This window comes from Chamaea fasciata, unplaced genomic scaffold (genome assembly GCF_029207755.1).
Source record: "Chamaea fasciata isolate MVZ Bird 193981 ecotype frontalis unplaced genomic scaffold, bChaFas1.0.hap1 SCAF_1019, whole genome shotgun sequence".
In the NCBI taxonomy this organism is placed as follows: Eukaryota; Metazoa; Chordata; class Aves; order Passeriformes; family Sylviidae; genus Chamaea; species Chamaea fasciata.
This window is the reverse complement of record NW_027095104.1, coordinates 105-15,248: the sequence shown is the minus strand read 5'-3', so window position 1 is coordinate 15,248 and position 15,144 is coordinate 105. Positions and strand designations below refer to the sequence as shown.

The 15,144-nt window shown below is 63.9% G+C and overlaps 1 protein-coding gene across 1 annotated transcript; it reads right to left on the bottom strand.

Annotated features, from left to right (window-relative positions):
- Window positions 1-1,645: 1,645 nt before the first annotated feature.
- Window positions 1,646-12,521, bottom strand: LOC136284492 (methanethiol oxidase-like). The gene is made up of 12 exons (XM_066174836.1): window positions 12,518-12,521; window positions 11,538-11,591; window positions 10,205-10,317; window positions 8,936-9,130; window positions 7,128-7,248; window positions 6,784-6,966; window positions 6,069-6,250; window positions 5,369-5,447; window positions 4,956-5,077; window positions 4,206-4,298; window positions 3,001-3,119; window positions 1,646-1,808 (listed from the first exon to the last, which is right to left on the bottom strand). The coding sequence occupies exons 1-12, from the start codon at window positions 12,519-12,521 to the stop codon at window positions 1,646-1,648; spliced, it is 1,428 nt and encodes a 475-aa protein (XP_066030933.1).
- Between the last annotated feature and the right edge of the window lie 2,623 nt (window positions 12,522-15,144).

Genomic DNA, 15,144 nt, shown 5'->3' with positions numbered 1-15,144 from the left:
ATAAATGAGGGGAAATCAATTATAAATCAATGAGGGGGAAATCAATTATAAATCAATGAGGGGGAAATCAATTATAAATAAATGAGGGGAAATCAATTATAAATCAATGAGGGGGGAATCAATTATAAATAAATGAGGGGGGAAATCAATTATAAATAAATGAGGGGGGAATCAATTATAAATAAATGAGGGGGAAATCAATTATAAATAAATGAGGGGGAAATCAATTATAAATAAATGAGGGGAAATCAATTATAAATCAATGAGGGGAAATCAATTATAAATCAATGAGGGGGAAATCAATTATAAATCAATGAGGGGGAAATCAATTATAAATCAATGAGGGGGAAATCAATTATAAATCAATGAGGGGGAATCAATTATAAATCAATGAGGGGGAATCAATTATAAATAAATGAGGGGGGAATCAGCTCTCAATGGCTGAGGGTAAATGAGGCTCGGGAAAAGCGGCGGCTGATGCAGGAAACGAGTTTATTGATGTCAGGAGAGAGCGGGGCCGGGCACGGCAGCGAGGGGACAGCGACGGGGACAGCGGGGACAGGGACAGGGACAGGGAGGGGACAGGGACAGGAGGGGACAGCGGGGACACGGCCAGGGACAGGGAGGGGACAGGGACAGGAGGGGACAGCGACGGGGACAGCGGGGACACGGCCAGGGACAGGGAGGGGACAGGGACAGGAGGGGACAGCGACGGGGACAGCGGGGACACGGCCAGGGACAGGGAGGGGACAGGGACGGGACATCGCGGGGACATCCCAGGAGCGGCCGCCGGTCCCGGCGCTGCTTTGCCCGGAGCGGGATCGAGATTCCAGCGGGAACGGGAACCCCAAAGCCAAGAGCCGAGGGGATCCCAAATGTGGGAATGACCCGGGGGGATCCCAAATGTGGGAATGACCGAGGGGATCCCAAATGTGGGAATGACCCGGGGGGATCCCAAATGTGGGAATGACCCGAGGGGATCCCAAATGTGGGAATGACCCGGGGGGATCCCAAATGTGGGAATGACCCGAGGGGATCCCAAATGTGGGAATGACCCGGGGGGATCCCAAATGTGGGAATGACCCGGGGGGATCCCAAATGTGGGAATGACCCGGGGGGATCCCAAATGTGGGAATGACCTGAGGGGATCCCAAATGTGGGAATCAAATTTTCATCACCCGAGGGATCCCCAAAGCCTGGAATCATCCGAGAGGATCCCGAAGGTGGGAATCCCCCCATGGGACCCCAAATCCCAGAATCACCCGAGGGGATCCTAAATGTGGGAATTCCCCGAGATGATCCCAAATCCGGGAATCAGCCAAGGGGACCCCAAAGCCCAGAATCACCCAGGACCCCCCACATTTGGGAATCACGTGTTGATCACCCGAGGGATCCCCAAAGCCTGGAACCCTCCCAGAATATCCCAAATCCGGGAATCACCTGACAGAACCCCAAAGCCCCGAATCACCCGAGGGATCCCCAAACCCGGGAATCACCGGAGGGGCCCCCCAAGGCCGGAACGACCCCGGACAGCCCAAAGGCGGAATCAGCCAAAGCCCAGCACCCGTCGCCCCCCAGCCCCAGCACCCGTCGCCCCCCAGCCCAGCCCGGGCCCCCCGGGCCCCCCGAGCCCCCCGGGCCGGGCTCAGGGCAGGGCCGCGGATTTGGCGTCGCCGCCGGGGAAGCGAACGGCGTGCGCCAGGCACGGCCCGTGCGGCTCCTTGCCGAAATCCACCAGGAAGTTCTTGTTGACGGCCAGGCCGCCCTTGTCCGTGTCCACGTCGAGCTGCAGCAGCACCGAGCCCTCCCTGCACGGCGGGGACAGCGGCGGCTCGTGGGGACAGCGACAGGGGACAGGGGACAGGGGACAGCGACGGGGGACAGCGACAGGGGACAGCGACAGGGGACAGCGACAGGGGACAGGGGACAGGGACAGGGGACAGGGACAGGGGACAGGGGACAGCCACAGGGGACAGGGGACAGGGGACAGCGACAGGGGACAGGGACAGGGACAGGGGACAGCGACAGGGGACAGGGGACAGCGACAGGGGACAGGGAGAGGGGACAGGGACAGGGGACAGCGACAGGGGACAGCGACAGGGGACAGGGGACAGCGACGGGGGACAGGGGACAGCGACAGGGGACAGGGACAGGGGACAGCGACAGGGGACAGCGACGGGGGACATGGGACAGCGACAGGGGACAGGGACAGGGGACAGCGACAGGGGACAGCGACAGGGGACAGGGGACAGCGACGGGGGACAGGGGACAGCGACAGGGGACAGGGACAGGGGACAGCGACAGGGGACAGGGACAGGGGACAGGGGACAGGGGACAGCGACAGGGGACAGGGGACAGGGGACAGGGGACAGCGACAGCGACAGGGGACAGGGACAGGGGACAGCGACAGGGGACAGGGGACAGGGACAGGGGACAGGGGACAGGGAGAGGGGACAGGGACAGGGACAGGGCCCGGGGACAGCGACAGGAGACACGGACAGGGACAGGGGACAGGGACAGAGCCGGGGACAGGGACAGAACATCCCCCCGGGATGTCCCGGGCTGGGTCTGGGGTCTCTTTCCCCCCAATCCCCCCGGGATGTCCCGGGCTGGGTCTGGGGTCTCTTTCCCCCCCGGGATGTCCCGGGCTGGGTCTGGGGTCTCTTTCCCCCCCGGGATGTCCCGGGCTGGGTCTGGGGTCTCTTTCCCCCCCGGGATGTCCCGGGCTGGCTCTGGGGTCTCTTTCCCCCCAATCCCCCCGGGATGTCCCGGGCTGGGTCTGGGGTCTCTTTCCCCCCCCGGGATGTCCCGGGCTGGGTCTGGGGTCTCTTTCCCCCCCGGGATGTCCCGGGCTGGCTCTGGGGTCTCTTTCCCCCCAGGCCCCCCGCTCCCCCCGCGGGCCCAGCCCCCCGCCCTCTCCGCGCCCCCCCGTTTCTGGGGAGCGTTTTTTGGGGAGGGGTCCCGGCGCGGGGGGAGCCCTGGGGGTCCCCGGGCTCTCACCGGAGCAGGCTGGGGTAGAACTGCCGGTCCCAGGCGCTGTAGAAGGAGTTGGTCACGTAGAGGCGCCGCCCGTCCAGGCTGAGCTGCAGCGCGGCGGGGCCGCCGCACACGCGTTTGCACTGGGACGGGGACACCGGCGTCACTGGGGGGACTGGGGACACTGGGACACTGGGGGGACTGGGGACACTGGGGACACTGGGGACACTGGGGGGACTGGGGGGACTGGGGACACTGGGACACTGGGGACACTGGGGGGACACTGGGGACACTGGGGACACTGGGGGGACTGGGGACACTGGGGACACTGGGGACACTGGGGGACTGGGGACACTGGGGGGACTGGGGGGACACTGGGGACACTGGGGACACTGGGGGACACTGGGGACACTGGGGGGACTGGGGGGACTGGGGACACTGGGGACACTGGGGGGACTGGGGGGACTGGGGACACTGGGGACACTGGGGGGACTGGGGGGACACTGGGGGGACTGGGGGGACTGGGGACACTGGGGGACTGGGGACACTGGGGACACTGGGGACACTGGGGACACTGGGGGGACACTGGGGGGACTGGGGACACTGGGGGACTGGGAGTGCCGGGGGACGGGACTGGGGATACTGGGAGCACTGGGGTTACTGTGGCAGGTTCACACTCAGGTGAGCACAGACTGAGCTGAGAGCAAGCTCAGGTGAGAGCAGGCTCAGGGGAGAGCGGCTCAGGTGAGCATACGCTCAGCTGAGAGCAAGCTCAGGTGAGAGCACACTCACACCCACTCAGGTGAGCACAGACTGAGGTCAGAGTTGGCTCAGGTGAGAGCAGGTGAGAGCAGATTCACGTGAGAGCAGCACAGGTGAGCGCGCACACACACACACACACACACAGCCTCACCCTCAGGTTCACACCCAGGTGAGCACACCCTCAGGCTGACACTCACACTCAGGTGAGCACACCCTCAGGTCCACACTCACACTCACGTTCGCACTCACAGGTGAGCACACCCTCAGGCTGACACACTCAGGTGAGCACCCCCTCAGGTCCACACTCACACTCACGTTCGCACTCACAGGTGAGCACACCCTCAGGCTGACACTCACACTCAGGTGAGCACCCCCTCAGGTCCACACTCACACTCACAGGTGAGCACCCCCCAGGTCCCCCGTCCCCCCCCACCCCGCAGGTGCCCCCGGCCCCTCCCCGGGCTCACCTTGACCACCAGCGCCTCGGGCTGAGCCTTGAGCTCCTCGTCCCTGCAGACGGTGACGGGGCCCCCGCGCAGGAGACTGCCCCCCACGAACACCTGGGGACACGGAGCGGGTCACTGGGGACACTGGGGACACTGGGACACTGGGGACACTGGGGACACTGGGGACACTGGGGACACTGGGGACACGGAGCGGGTCACTGGGACACTGGGGACACTGGGACACTGGGGACACTGGGACACTGGGGACACGGAGCGGGTCACTGGGGACACTGGGGACACTGGGACACTGGGGACACTGGGGACACTGGGGACACTGGGGACACGGAGCGGGTCACTGGGGACACTGGGGACACTGGGACACTGGGGACACTGGGACACTGGGGACACGGAGCGGGTCACTGGGGACATTGGGGACACTGGGACACTGGGGACACTGGGGACACTGGGGACACTGGGGACACGGAGCGGGTCACTGGGGACACTGGGGACACTGGGACACTGGGGACACTGGGGACACTGGGACACTGGGGACAGTGGGGACACTGGGGACACTGGGGACAGTGGGACACTGGGACACTGGGGACACTGGGGACAGTGGGACACTGGGGACACGGAGCGGGTCACTGGGGACACTGGGGACACTGGGGACGCTGGGACACTGGGGACACTGGGGACACTGGGACACTGGGGACACTGGGACACTGGGGACGCTGTGGACACCGGGTCACTGGGGTCCCCGGGCCCCCTCACCTGCCCCACCAGGCGGGGCTTGCAGCCCCTGCCCAGCTCGTACTGCCGGATGTCGCCGTGCCACCAATTGCACAGGTACAGGAACCGGTCGTCGGGGCTGATGACGAGGTCGGCGATGAAGGCTGCGGGAACAGGCGGCGCTCAGCGGGATGGGGTCAGGGGGGATTTGGGGTCGGGGGGATTTGGGGACAGGGGGGAGTTGGGGACAGGGGGGATTTGGGGTCAGGGGGAGTTGGGGACAGGGGGGAGTTGGGGACAGGGGGGAGTTGGGGTCGGGGGGAGTTGGGGTCAGGGGGGAGTTGGGGTCAGGGGGGAGTTGGGGACAGGGGGGATTTGGGGTCAGGGGGAGTTGGGGTCAGGGGGGAGTTGGGGACAGGCAGGTTTGGGTCAGCCCGGGACTGGGGCACACGCACCCGGCATCGTGGGCATGATCCAGCCCGACACGTTCTTGGGCGGGATCCGGATCACCTCCTCCACGGCCCACGAGTCTCTCTGCACGGCGGGGACAGCGAGAAGAGTGACACCGGGCCGGGGTCAGCCTGGTCCCCATCCCAGCCCCCACCCGGGCACAGCGGGATCGCCCCGGTCCTGTCCCGGTCCCATCCCAAATCTCCATCCCGATCCCGGGTAAAACGGGATCAGCCCGACCCCATCCTCCATCCGGGGCACAGCGGGCTCGGCCCGGTCCCGATCCCATCCCCGATCCCATCCTGACCCTGATCCTGATCCCGTACCCGATCCCGATCCGGAGCACAACGGGAGCAGCCCGTTCCCGTACCCGCTCCTGCGTTCCCGTTCCTGCTCCCTCTCCTCCACACCCCGTTCACGGTTCCCCCGACACCCCGTTCCCTTTCCCGCTCCCGCTCCCCCTCTCCCGTTCCCGTTCCCTTTCCCGTACCCGTTCCCATTCCCCCATTCCCGTTCCCGTTCCCGTTCCCCCATTCCCCCTTTCCCGTTCCCATTCCCGTTCCCGCTCCCCCCTTCCCGTTCCCCCATTCCCCCGTTCCCCCATTCCCCCATTCCCATTCCCGTTCCCCCATTCCCCCATTCCCATTCCCCCGTTCCCGTCCCCGCTCCCCCATTCCCGCCCCCGCTCCCGCCGCCCGCGCTCGCCTCGCAGCCCCGGTAGAAGCGGAACACGGCCCCGCTCAGGGCACAGCCCACGTAGCCCTCGGCCGCCTCGGGGCCGTGCAGGAAGCGCACGCTCAGCGGCAGGGAATCCTCGCCCAGGTCGAAGCACTGCGTGAGGCTGCGGCACGACAGGTTCCACACGTTCAGGCGGCGGCCGAAGACCCCTGCGGGACACCGGGACAGCCGGAGGCGGGCATGGAACACCGGGAAAAGCCAGGGCTGGGGAATGGGGGCGCCAGGAGCTCCGGGCTTTGGGGGCAGAACCCCGGGGAACGCGCATTTGGAATTAAGAACCCCGGGAAATTCAGCATTTGGAATTAAGAACCCCGGGAAATTCAGGATTTGGAATTAAGAACCCCGGGAAATTCAGGATTTGGGGATGGGAACACCGGGAAATTCAGCATTTGAGAATTAAAAAAGCCAAGAAATTCAGGGTTAGGGATTAAGAACCCCAAGAAAACCAGGATTTAGGAATAAAAACCCCCCAAAATTCAGGATTTGGGAATAAAAACCCCAGGAAATCCATGATTTGGGAATGACAACCCCAGGAAATTTCGGATTTGGGGATGAAAACCCCAGGAAATTCAGGATTTGGGAATAAAAACCCCAGGAAATTCCTGATTTGGGAATGACAACCCCAGGAAGTTCGGGATTTGGGGATGAAAACGGCAGGAAATCCATGATTCGGTCCCCCCACCTTTCTTGAGGTCATCGGGGCTGAAGCCGCGCCCGGCCACTTTGGGCACCAGCCCGGCCGAGCTGACCAGCACGTTGAGGCGCGGCTGGAAGCAGAAGTCGTGGCCGGTCGGGGGAACCTCGCACTCGCTCTCCCAGTTCCCCTTCAGCTCGAAGGTGTCGCCGTCCAGCACCACGAAACCACCTGGGACACGGCGGGGACACGCGGTGACAAATCCGGGCCGGGGGAGCCCCGAGGGCGGGGTGCGGGCGGGGAGATGGGGGCGGGAATGATTCCGGGGGGGATTGGGAATGATTCCGGGTGGGAAACGGGAATTTTGGTCCGGGCAATGGGAACAAACTCACCTTTGCCGTTGCCGGCCGGGTCGCCCATGTTGGCGATCAGGATGTCCCCGTTGGGCAGCGCGTGGGTCACAGCCAGGTAACCCTTGTTGCACTTCCAGAACACGTCCACGGGCTCAATCATCTGCCAAAACCCGGCACGGAGCTCAGCCCGGCGCGCTCGGCGCCTTGGCCGGGTCACAGAGTCCTCCCTGGGACTGATATTCCCTTCCCGGATTGATATTCCCTTCCTGGATTGATATTCCCTCCCTGGGATTGATATTCCCTTCCTGGATTGATATTCCCTCCTTGGGATTGATATTCCCTTCCTGGATTGATATTTCCTCCCTGGGATTGATATTTCCTTACGGGGACTGATATTTCCTTCCTGGATTGATATTTCCTTCCTGGATTGATATTTTCTTTCCTCGGATTGATATTCCCTCCCTGGGACTGATATTCCCTTCCTTCCCGGGATTAATCCTTCCTTGAATTAATATTCCCTTCCTTCCTGGGATTCACCTTTTCTTCCTTCCTTGAATTAACCTTTCCTTCCTTCCTTCCTTCCTTCCTTCCTTCCTTCCTTCCTTCCTTCCTTCCTTCCTTCCTTCCTTCCTTCCTTCCTTCCTTCCTTCCCTCCCTCCCTCCCTCCCTCCCTCCCTCCCTCCTTCCTATTATCTTTCCTTCCTTCCTTCTTGAATCCTTCCTTCCTCGAATCCTTCCTTCCTCCCTGAAATTAATCCTTTCTTTGTTCCATCCATCCATCCATCCATCCATCCATCCATCCATCCATCCATCCATCCATCCATCCCCCTCGCTGTCCCCCGCTGTCCCCGCTGTCCCCCCGCTGTCCCCGCTGTCCCCTCACTGTCCCCCCGCTGTCCCCGCTGTCCCCCCGCTGTCCCCCCGCTCTGTCCCCGCTGTCCCCGCTGTCCCCGCTCTGTCCCCGCTCTGTCCCCGCTGTCCCCGCTGTCCCCGCTGTCCCCGCTCTGTCCCCGCTCTGTCCCCGCTGTCCCCCGCTGTCCCCGCTCTGTCCCCGCTGTCCCCTCACTGTCCCCCCGCTGTCCCCCCGCTGTCCCCGCTGTCCCCGCTGTCCCCGCTGTCCCCCCCGCTGTCCCCGCTGTCCCCCGCTGTCCCCGCTCTGTCCCCCGCTGTCCCCTCACTGTCCCCCCGCTGTCCCCCCGCTGTCCCCGCTGTCCCCGCTGTCCCCGCTGTCCCCGCTGTCCCCCCGCTGTCCCCGCTGTCCCCGCTGTCCCCGCTGTCCCCCCGCTGTCCCCGCTGTCCCCGCTGTCCCCGCTCTGTCCCCGCTGTCCCCGCTGTCCCCGCTGTCCCCCCGCTGTCCCCGCTGTCCCCACTGTCCCCGCTGTCCCCGCTATCCCCGCTGTCCCCGCTCTGTCCCCGCTGTCCCCCCACTGTCCCCGCTGTCCCCGCTATCCCCGCTGTCCCCGCTATCCCCGCTGTCCCCGCTGTCCCCCCGCTGTCCCCGCTATCCCCGCTGTCCCCGCTGTCCCCGCTGTCCCCCCACTGTCCCCCCGCTGTCCCCGCTGTCCCCGCTGTCCCCGCTGTCCCCGCTGTCCCCCCACTGTCCCCCCGCTGTCCCCGCTATCCCCGCTGTCCCCGCTGTCCCCGCTGTCCCCCCACTGTCCCCCCGCTGTCCCCGCTATCCCCGCTGTCCCCGCTGTCCCCCCGCTGTCCCCGCTATCCCCGCTGTCCCCGCTGTCCCCGCTATCCCCCCACTGTCCCCGCTGTCCCCCCGCTGTCCCCGCTGTCCCCGCTGTCCCCGCTGTCCCCGCTGTCCCCTCACTGTCCCCGCTGTCCCCGCTGTCCCGGACCTTGCAGAGGCGCGGCGGGCGGCACGGGGAGCCGCTCACATCCACCACGTAGATGCGGGAGGAGATGAGGCCGGGCAGCAGCAGCTTGGTCCGAGCGGCCGCGCTGGAGCCGCTGCCGGAGCAGCCGCGGGCCGGGCCCCAGCCCGCGCAGTGCAGCTCGTCCTTGAGGTTGGGCATGGGCAGCCGCTGCAGCACCTGGGCACGGCCAACGGGGCTGAGCGCGGCGGGCCGGGGGCAGCGGGGGCGGCCCGGGGCTGGGGGCGGCGGGGGGACAGTGGGGACAGCGGGGGGACAGTGGGGACAGCGGGGGGACAGTGGGGACAGCGGGGGGACAGTGGGGACAGCGGGGGGAAAGTGGGGACAGCGGGGACGGACCGGGGCTGGGGACAGCGGGGGGACAGTGGGGGCAGCGGGGGGACAGTGGGGACGGCGGGGGGACAGTGGGGACAGCGGGGACGGACCGGGGCTGGGGACAGCGGGGGGACAGTGGGGACAGCGGGGACGGACCGGGGCTGGGGACGGCGGGGGGACAGTGGGGACAGCGGGGGGAAAGTGGGGACAGCGGGGACGGACCGGGATTGGGGACAGCGGGGACGGAACGGGGCTGGGGACAGCGGGGGGACAGTGGGGACAGCGGGGGCGGCCCGGGGCTGGGGACAGCGGGGGGACAGTGGGGACAGCGGGGACGGCTTCGGGGGTTGGGGAGCGCTGGGAGCGGGTTTGGTGTGCGGGGGGCGATGGAGAGGGGCCGGGAACGGGGTTGGGGAGCGCTGGATAGAGCTGAGAAGGAATTTGGAGTGTGGGAATCGTTGGAGAGGGGCTGGGAGTGGATTTGGGATGTGGGGAGCGGGTTTGGGATTTGGGGAGCGGGTTTGGGATTTGGGGAGCGGATTTGGGATTTGGGGAGCGGGTTTGAAATTTGGGGAGCAGATTTGGGATTTGGGGAGCGGGTTTGGGATTTGGGGAGCAGATTTGGGATTTGGGGAGCGGATTTGGGATTTGGGGAGCGGATTTGGGATTTGGGGAGCGGGTTTGGAATTTGGGGAGCGGATTTGGGATTTGGGGAGCGGGTTTGGGATTTGGGGAGCGGGTTTGGGATTTGGGGAGCGGGTTTGGGATTTGGGGAGCGGGTTTGGGATTTGGGGATCGCCGCAGAGGGGCCGGGAGCGGGTTTGGGGCGCGGGGACGCGGGAATGGAATTTTTGGGGCGTTTTTTGTCCCCGTTCCGATGCCGGGGAGCGGCCGGGAAGGGCCGCGGGGCGCCGGTACCTGGCCGTAGGTGGCGGAGCACGGGTTGAGGTCCACGGTGGCCAGGAAATCGGGCTGCTCGATGCACGTGCCGCGGTAGGTGCAGGTCACGTAGGCGACCTCCTCCCGCGGGGCTGGGGACACAAAAACACCGAGCTCGGAACGCGCCGAAAATAGAAAAATAACGGAATGCATAAAAATAAAATAAAATAAAAATCAAAGTAAATAAAATAAAATATAAAATAAATAATAAATTAAAGTAAGATAAAATAGAATGAAATAATGTACAAAATAAAATCAAATAAAAAATTGAATAGAATGAAATGAAATAAAAATAAATTAAATTTAAAAAAATAGAATGCAACAAAATAATTTTAAAAGAAAAATTAGAATGAAACGAAACGAAACGAAACGAAATGAAAGAAAATGAAATTAAATGAAAGACATGGAAAGGTCCGGGGAAGTCTCAGGGATGAGCCGAGGGGGTTTTGGGGCTGCTGAGATTTCATCCAGATCCGCCCCCGCAGCTCTGGGGAGGCTGATGAGACGGGAACGACCACGGGGACCCCAAAACTCCCCAATTGACCCGAATTCCCCCAATTCCAGCCCAATCCCCGCGGCTCTCCTGGCCCGGGACCACACCACGGACCCCAAAACTCCCCAACTGACCCGAATTCCCCCAATTCCAGCCCAATCCCCGCGGCTCTCCTGGCCCGGGACCACCCCGGGGACCCCAAAACTCCCCAATTGACCCGAATTCCCCCAATTCCAGCCCAATCCCCGCGGCTCTCCTGGCCCGGGACCACCCCGGGGACCCCAAAACTCCCCAACTGACCCGAATTCCCCCAATTCCAGCCCAATCCCCGCGGCTCTCCTGGCCCGGGACCACCCCGGGGACCCCAAAACTCCCCAATTGACCCGAATTCCCCCAATTCCAGCCCAGTCCCCGCGGCTCTCCTGGCCCGGGACCACCCCGGGGACCCCAAAACTCCCCAATTGACCCGAATTCCCCAATTCCAGCCCAATCCCCGCGGCTCTCCTGGCCCGGGACCACCCCGGGGACCCCAAAACTCCCCAATTGACCCGAATTCCCCCAATTCCAGCCCAATCCCCGCGGCTCTCCTGGCCCGGGACCACCCCGGGGACCCCAAAACTCCCCAATTGACCCGAATTCCCCCAATTCCAGCCCAATCCCCGCGGCTCTCCTGGCCTGGGACCACCCCGGGGACCCCAAAACTCCCCAATTGACCCGAATTCCCCCAATTCCAGCCCAATCCCCGCGGCTCTCCTGGCCCGGGACCACCCCGCGGCCCCCCTGGCCCCCGGTGCCCGCCCGGGCCGGGCCCACACTCGCCTTTCAGCACGTCGGGGCACGCGGGGCACTCGTAGCACGGAGCTCGGCATCTGTCTGCGGGACCGAGGGGACACCGTGAGCCCCGAGGGTCCCCGCCGGACAGCCCCGGGGACAGCCCCGGGACGGCGACAGCGACACGGAGCCCGGGGACAGCGCGGGGCCGAGCCCGGCTGGGGACAGCGGAGCCCCGCGGGGGCGGGACGGGGACGGGGACAGGATGGGGACACGGACGGGGACGGGACGGGGACAGGATGGGGACAGGATGGGGACAAAGCCGGGACGGGGACGGGACGGGATGGGGACAGAGCCGGGATGGGGACAGAACTGTCACCCAGATCCGGGACATGATGGGGACAGGGATGGGATGGGGACACAGCTGGGGACGGGGACAGAGATGGGGACAGGGACGGGATGGGGACGGAGCTGTCACCCCGAGCTGTCAGCTCGGATCGGGGCAGGAAGGGGACAGAGCTGTCACCCAAACCCGGGACAGGGACAGAGCTGTCCCCCCGGGCCGGGATCAGGGACAGAGCCGGGATGGGGACAGGGACAGGATGGGGACGGGATGGGGACAGAGCTGTCACCCAGAGCCGGGACATGATGGGGGCAGGGACGGGATGGGGACGGGGACATGATGGGGGCAGGGACAGGATGGGGACAGAGCTGTCACCCCGGTCCGGGACCGAATGGGGACAGAGCTGTCACCCCGAGCTGTCACCCAGAGCCGGGACATGATGGGGACAGGGACAGGATGGGGACAGAGCTGTCATCCCAGTCTGGGATGGGGACAAGGCCAGGCCAGGCCGTGTCCCGGGCCGGGATGGGGACAGGGACAAGGACAGGCCAGGCCGTGTCCCGGGCCGGGATGGGGACAGGGACAAGGACAGGCCAGGCCGTGTCCCGGGCCAGGATGGGGACAGGGACAAGGACAGGCCAGGCCGTGTCCCGGGCCGCTCCCGGGGCTCCCGGGGCTCCCTCACCCATGGCTGCGGCTCTGCGGGTGCCGGGGCTGGCGGAGGAGCTGGAGCTCGGCGGCGGCGGCTGCGTTGTCCGGGCTGGAGCGGCTGTGCCGTGCCGGGCTGGAGCCGGGGCCCTTTTTATCCCGGGACAAAGGGCGGGGGCAGCGGGGCCCGGCCCGGGGAGGGGCTGCCCGGCCCAGGGAGGTGCCGGCGCGGCCGCTGCGGCTTCTGCCCCATCGGGGCCCCGATCTGCTGCTGCCGGCGCCGCCCCAAGCCCGGGGCTGGAGGGGACTGTCCCCAGCGCTCCGGGGCCGGAGGGGTCACCGGGGACTGTCCCCAGCGCTCCGGGGCCGGAGGGGTCACCGGGGACTGTCCCCAAGGCTCCGGGGCCGGAGGGGTCACCGGGGACTGTCCCCAAGGCTCCGGGGCCGGAGGGGTCACCGGGGACTGTCCCCAAGGCTCCGGGGCCGGAGGGGTCACCGGGGACTGTCCCCAAGGCTCCGGGGCCGGAGGGGTCACCGGGGACTGTCCCCAGCGCTCCGGGGCCGGAGGGGTCACCGGGGACTGTCCCCAAGGCTCCGGGGCCGGAGGGGTCACCGGGGACTGTCCCCCAAGGCTCCGGGGCCGGAGGGGTCACCGGGGACTGTCCCCAGAGCTCCAGGGCCGGAGGGGTCACCGGGGACTGTCCCCAAGGCTCCGGGGCCGGAGGGGTCACCGGGGACTGTCCCCAAGGCTCCGGGGCCGGAGGGGTCACCGGGGACTGTCCCCAAGGCTCTGGACGTGGAACTGTCACCGGGGGACTGTCCCCAACCCAAACGCGCCTGGATTTGACCCAAACCCGGCTGGATTTGACCCGAATCGGGCTGGATTTGACCCGAACCGGGCTGGATTTGACCCGAACCCGGCCGGATTTGACCCGAATCGGGCCGGATTTGACCCGAATCGGGCTGGATTTGACCCGAACCGGGCTGGATTTGACCCAAACCCAGGGACTGGGACAAGAGGGAGCGGCCTCGAGCTGGGCCGGGGTTGGATATTTGGGATGATTTTTCCATGGAAAAAGGGTTGGGAAGCACCGGGAGGGGCTTCGGGGAGGGTTGGGTCCCCATCATGGGGTGGGAAAAGGGCGATTTTTTTGGGGGGAGCAGATTCCCAAATTCAGCTGAAAATGTGACAAAACCGGAATTCCACTGGCAGCATCCCCCCCCCCCAAAAAAAAAAAAAAAACCGGGAGTGGGAATTCCATCGGGATCGTCCCGGGGGACACGCGGGGACCCAAAATCCCCAAATTCCATCGGGATCTTCCCAAGAGACACTCGGGGAGCCCAGATCCCAAATCCCAAAATTCCATCGGGATCTTCCCAAGAGACACTCGGGGAGCCCAGATCCCAAATCCCAAAATTCCATCGGGATCATCCCAGCGAACACCCCACTAGCAAACAGGAAAATCCAGCCGGGAGAATCCCAAAATTCCAAAGGCTTTGAAGCTTTTTTTTTTTTTTTTTTGTGGGGAGCCGAGATAATTCCGGGGCGTCTCTCGCTCCTCCGGACCCGCTCGGAATTAAGGACTTGAGAGGCTCGGGGTGGTTTTTTCCTGGCTCCGCCGGGCAGGAATGTCCAGATCCCGAGGTTTGAGGGACGGGCGGAATTGATTCCTCCCAAACCCGGGGAAATCAGCGCGATCTGCAGCGTCAGGAAGGGCAGAAATCTGATTTTTATGGGAATTTTCTGCCGAACCCGGGGAGATCAACGCAGCGTCAGGAAGGGCAGAAATCTGATTTTTATGGGAATTTTCTGCCGAACCCGGGGAGATCAACGCAGCGTCAGGAAGGGCAGAAATCTGATTTTTATGGGAATTTTCTCCCAAACCCGGGCGAGATCAACGCAGCGTCAGGAAGGGCAGAAATCTGATTTTTATGGGAATTTTCTGCCGAACCCGGGGAGATCAACGCAGCGTCAGGAAGGGCAGAAATCTGATTTTTATGGGAATTTTCTGCCGAACCCGGGCGAGATCAACGCAGCGTCAGGAAGGGCAGAAATCTGATTTATTTTTTTCCCTGAGAATTTCCAGGGAAATCTGATTTATTTTTTTCCCAATTTTCTCCCAACCCCGGGCCAGATCAGCGCGATCTGCAGCGTCAGGAAGGGCAGAAATCTGATTTATTTCCCCCCCCCCGGATGATGGGAAGTGGGGATGAGCAGCAGAAACTTCCCGAGCCGGGCTGCCCACACCTGCGGTCACCAAAAATCCGCAGGTGAGCGCAGGGAGAACCGGCCGAGCTCACCCGGGCGCAGGGAGGGGCAGGAAATTATGGAAAATTTCCTTTATCGGCGGATTTATCTCGTCAGCCGCAGCTTTATCCCCTCCCGGCCGGGGGAATTTCGAGCTCTCCCGAAGGTTTATTCGTTGTGGTTGTTTTGGGGGTTTTTTTGGAGGGTTCTCTAATTTTGGGGAGGGTTTGGGAGCTGGGGTTGGCGTGTGGAAGTTGAAACGGGTGTTAAAGGGAATTTTTTTTTCGGACAATTTTACAGGATTTTTCGGGGTTGGAAATGGAAATGTTAAAGGGATTTTTTTTTTTTTCCAGAGAATTCCAGGATTTTTGAGGTTGGAAATTCCGATGGGTGTTAAAAGGGATTTTTCAGAGCAT

What these genes read in the sequence shown, in the direction of transcription:
- LOC136284492 (XM_066174836.1), bottom strand. An exon ending in CCCCGATGACCTCAAGAAAG is followed by an intron (nt 6,251 to 6,783) that starts GTGGGGGGACCG and finishes GGTGTCCCGCAG; the next exon opens with GGGTCTTCGGCCGCCGCCTG. An exon ending in GATCATGCCCACGATGCCGG is followed by an intron (nt 5,078 to 5,368) that starts GTGCGTGTGCCC and finishes CTGTTCCCGCAG; the next exon opens with CCTTCATCGCCGACCTCGTC.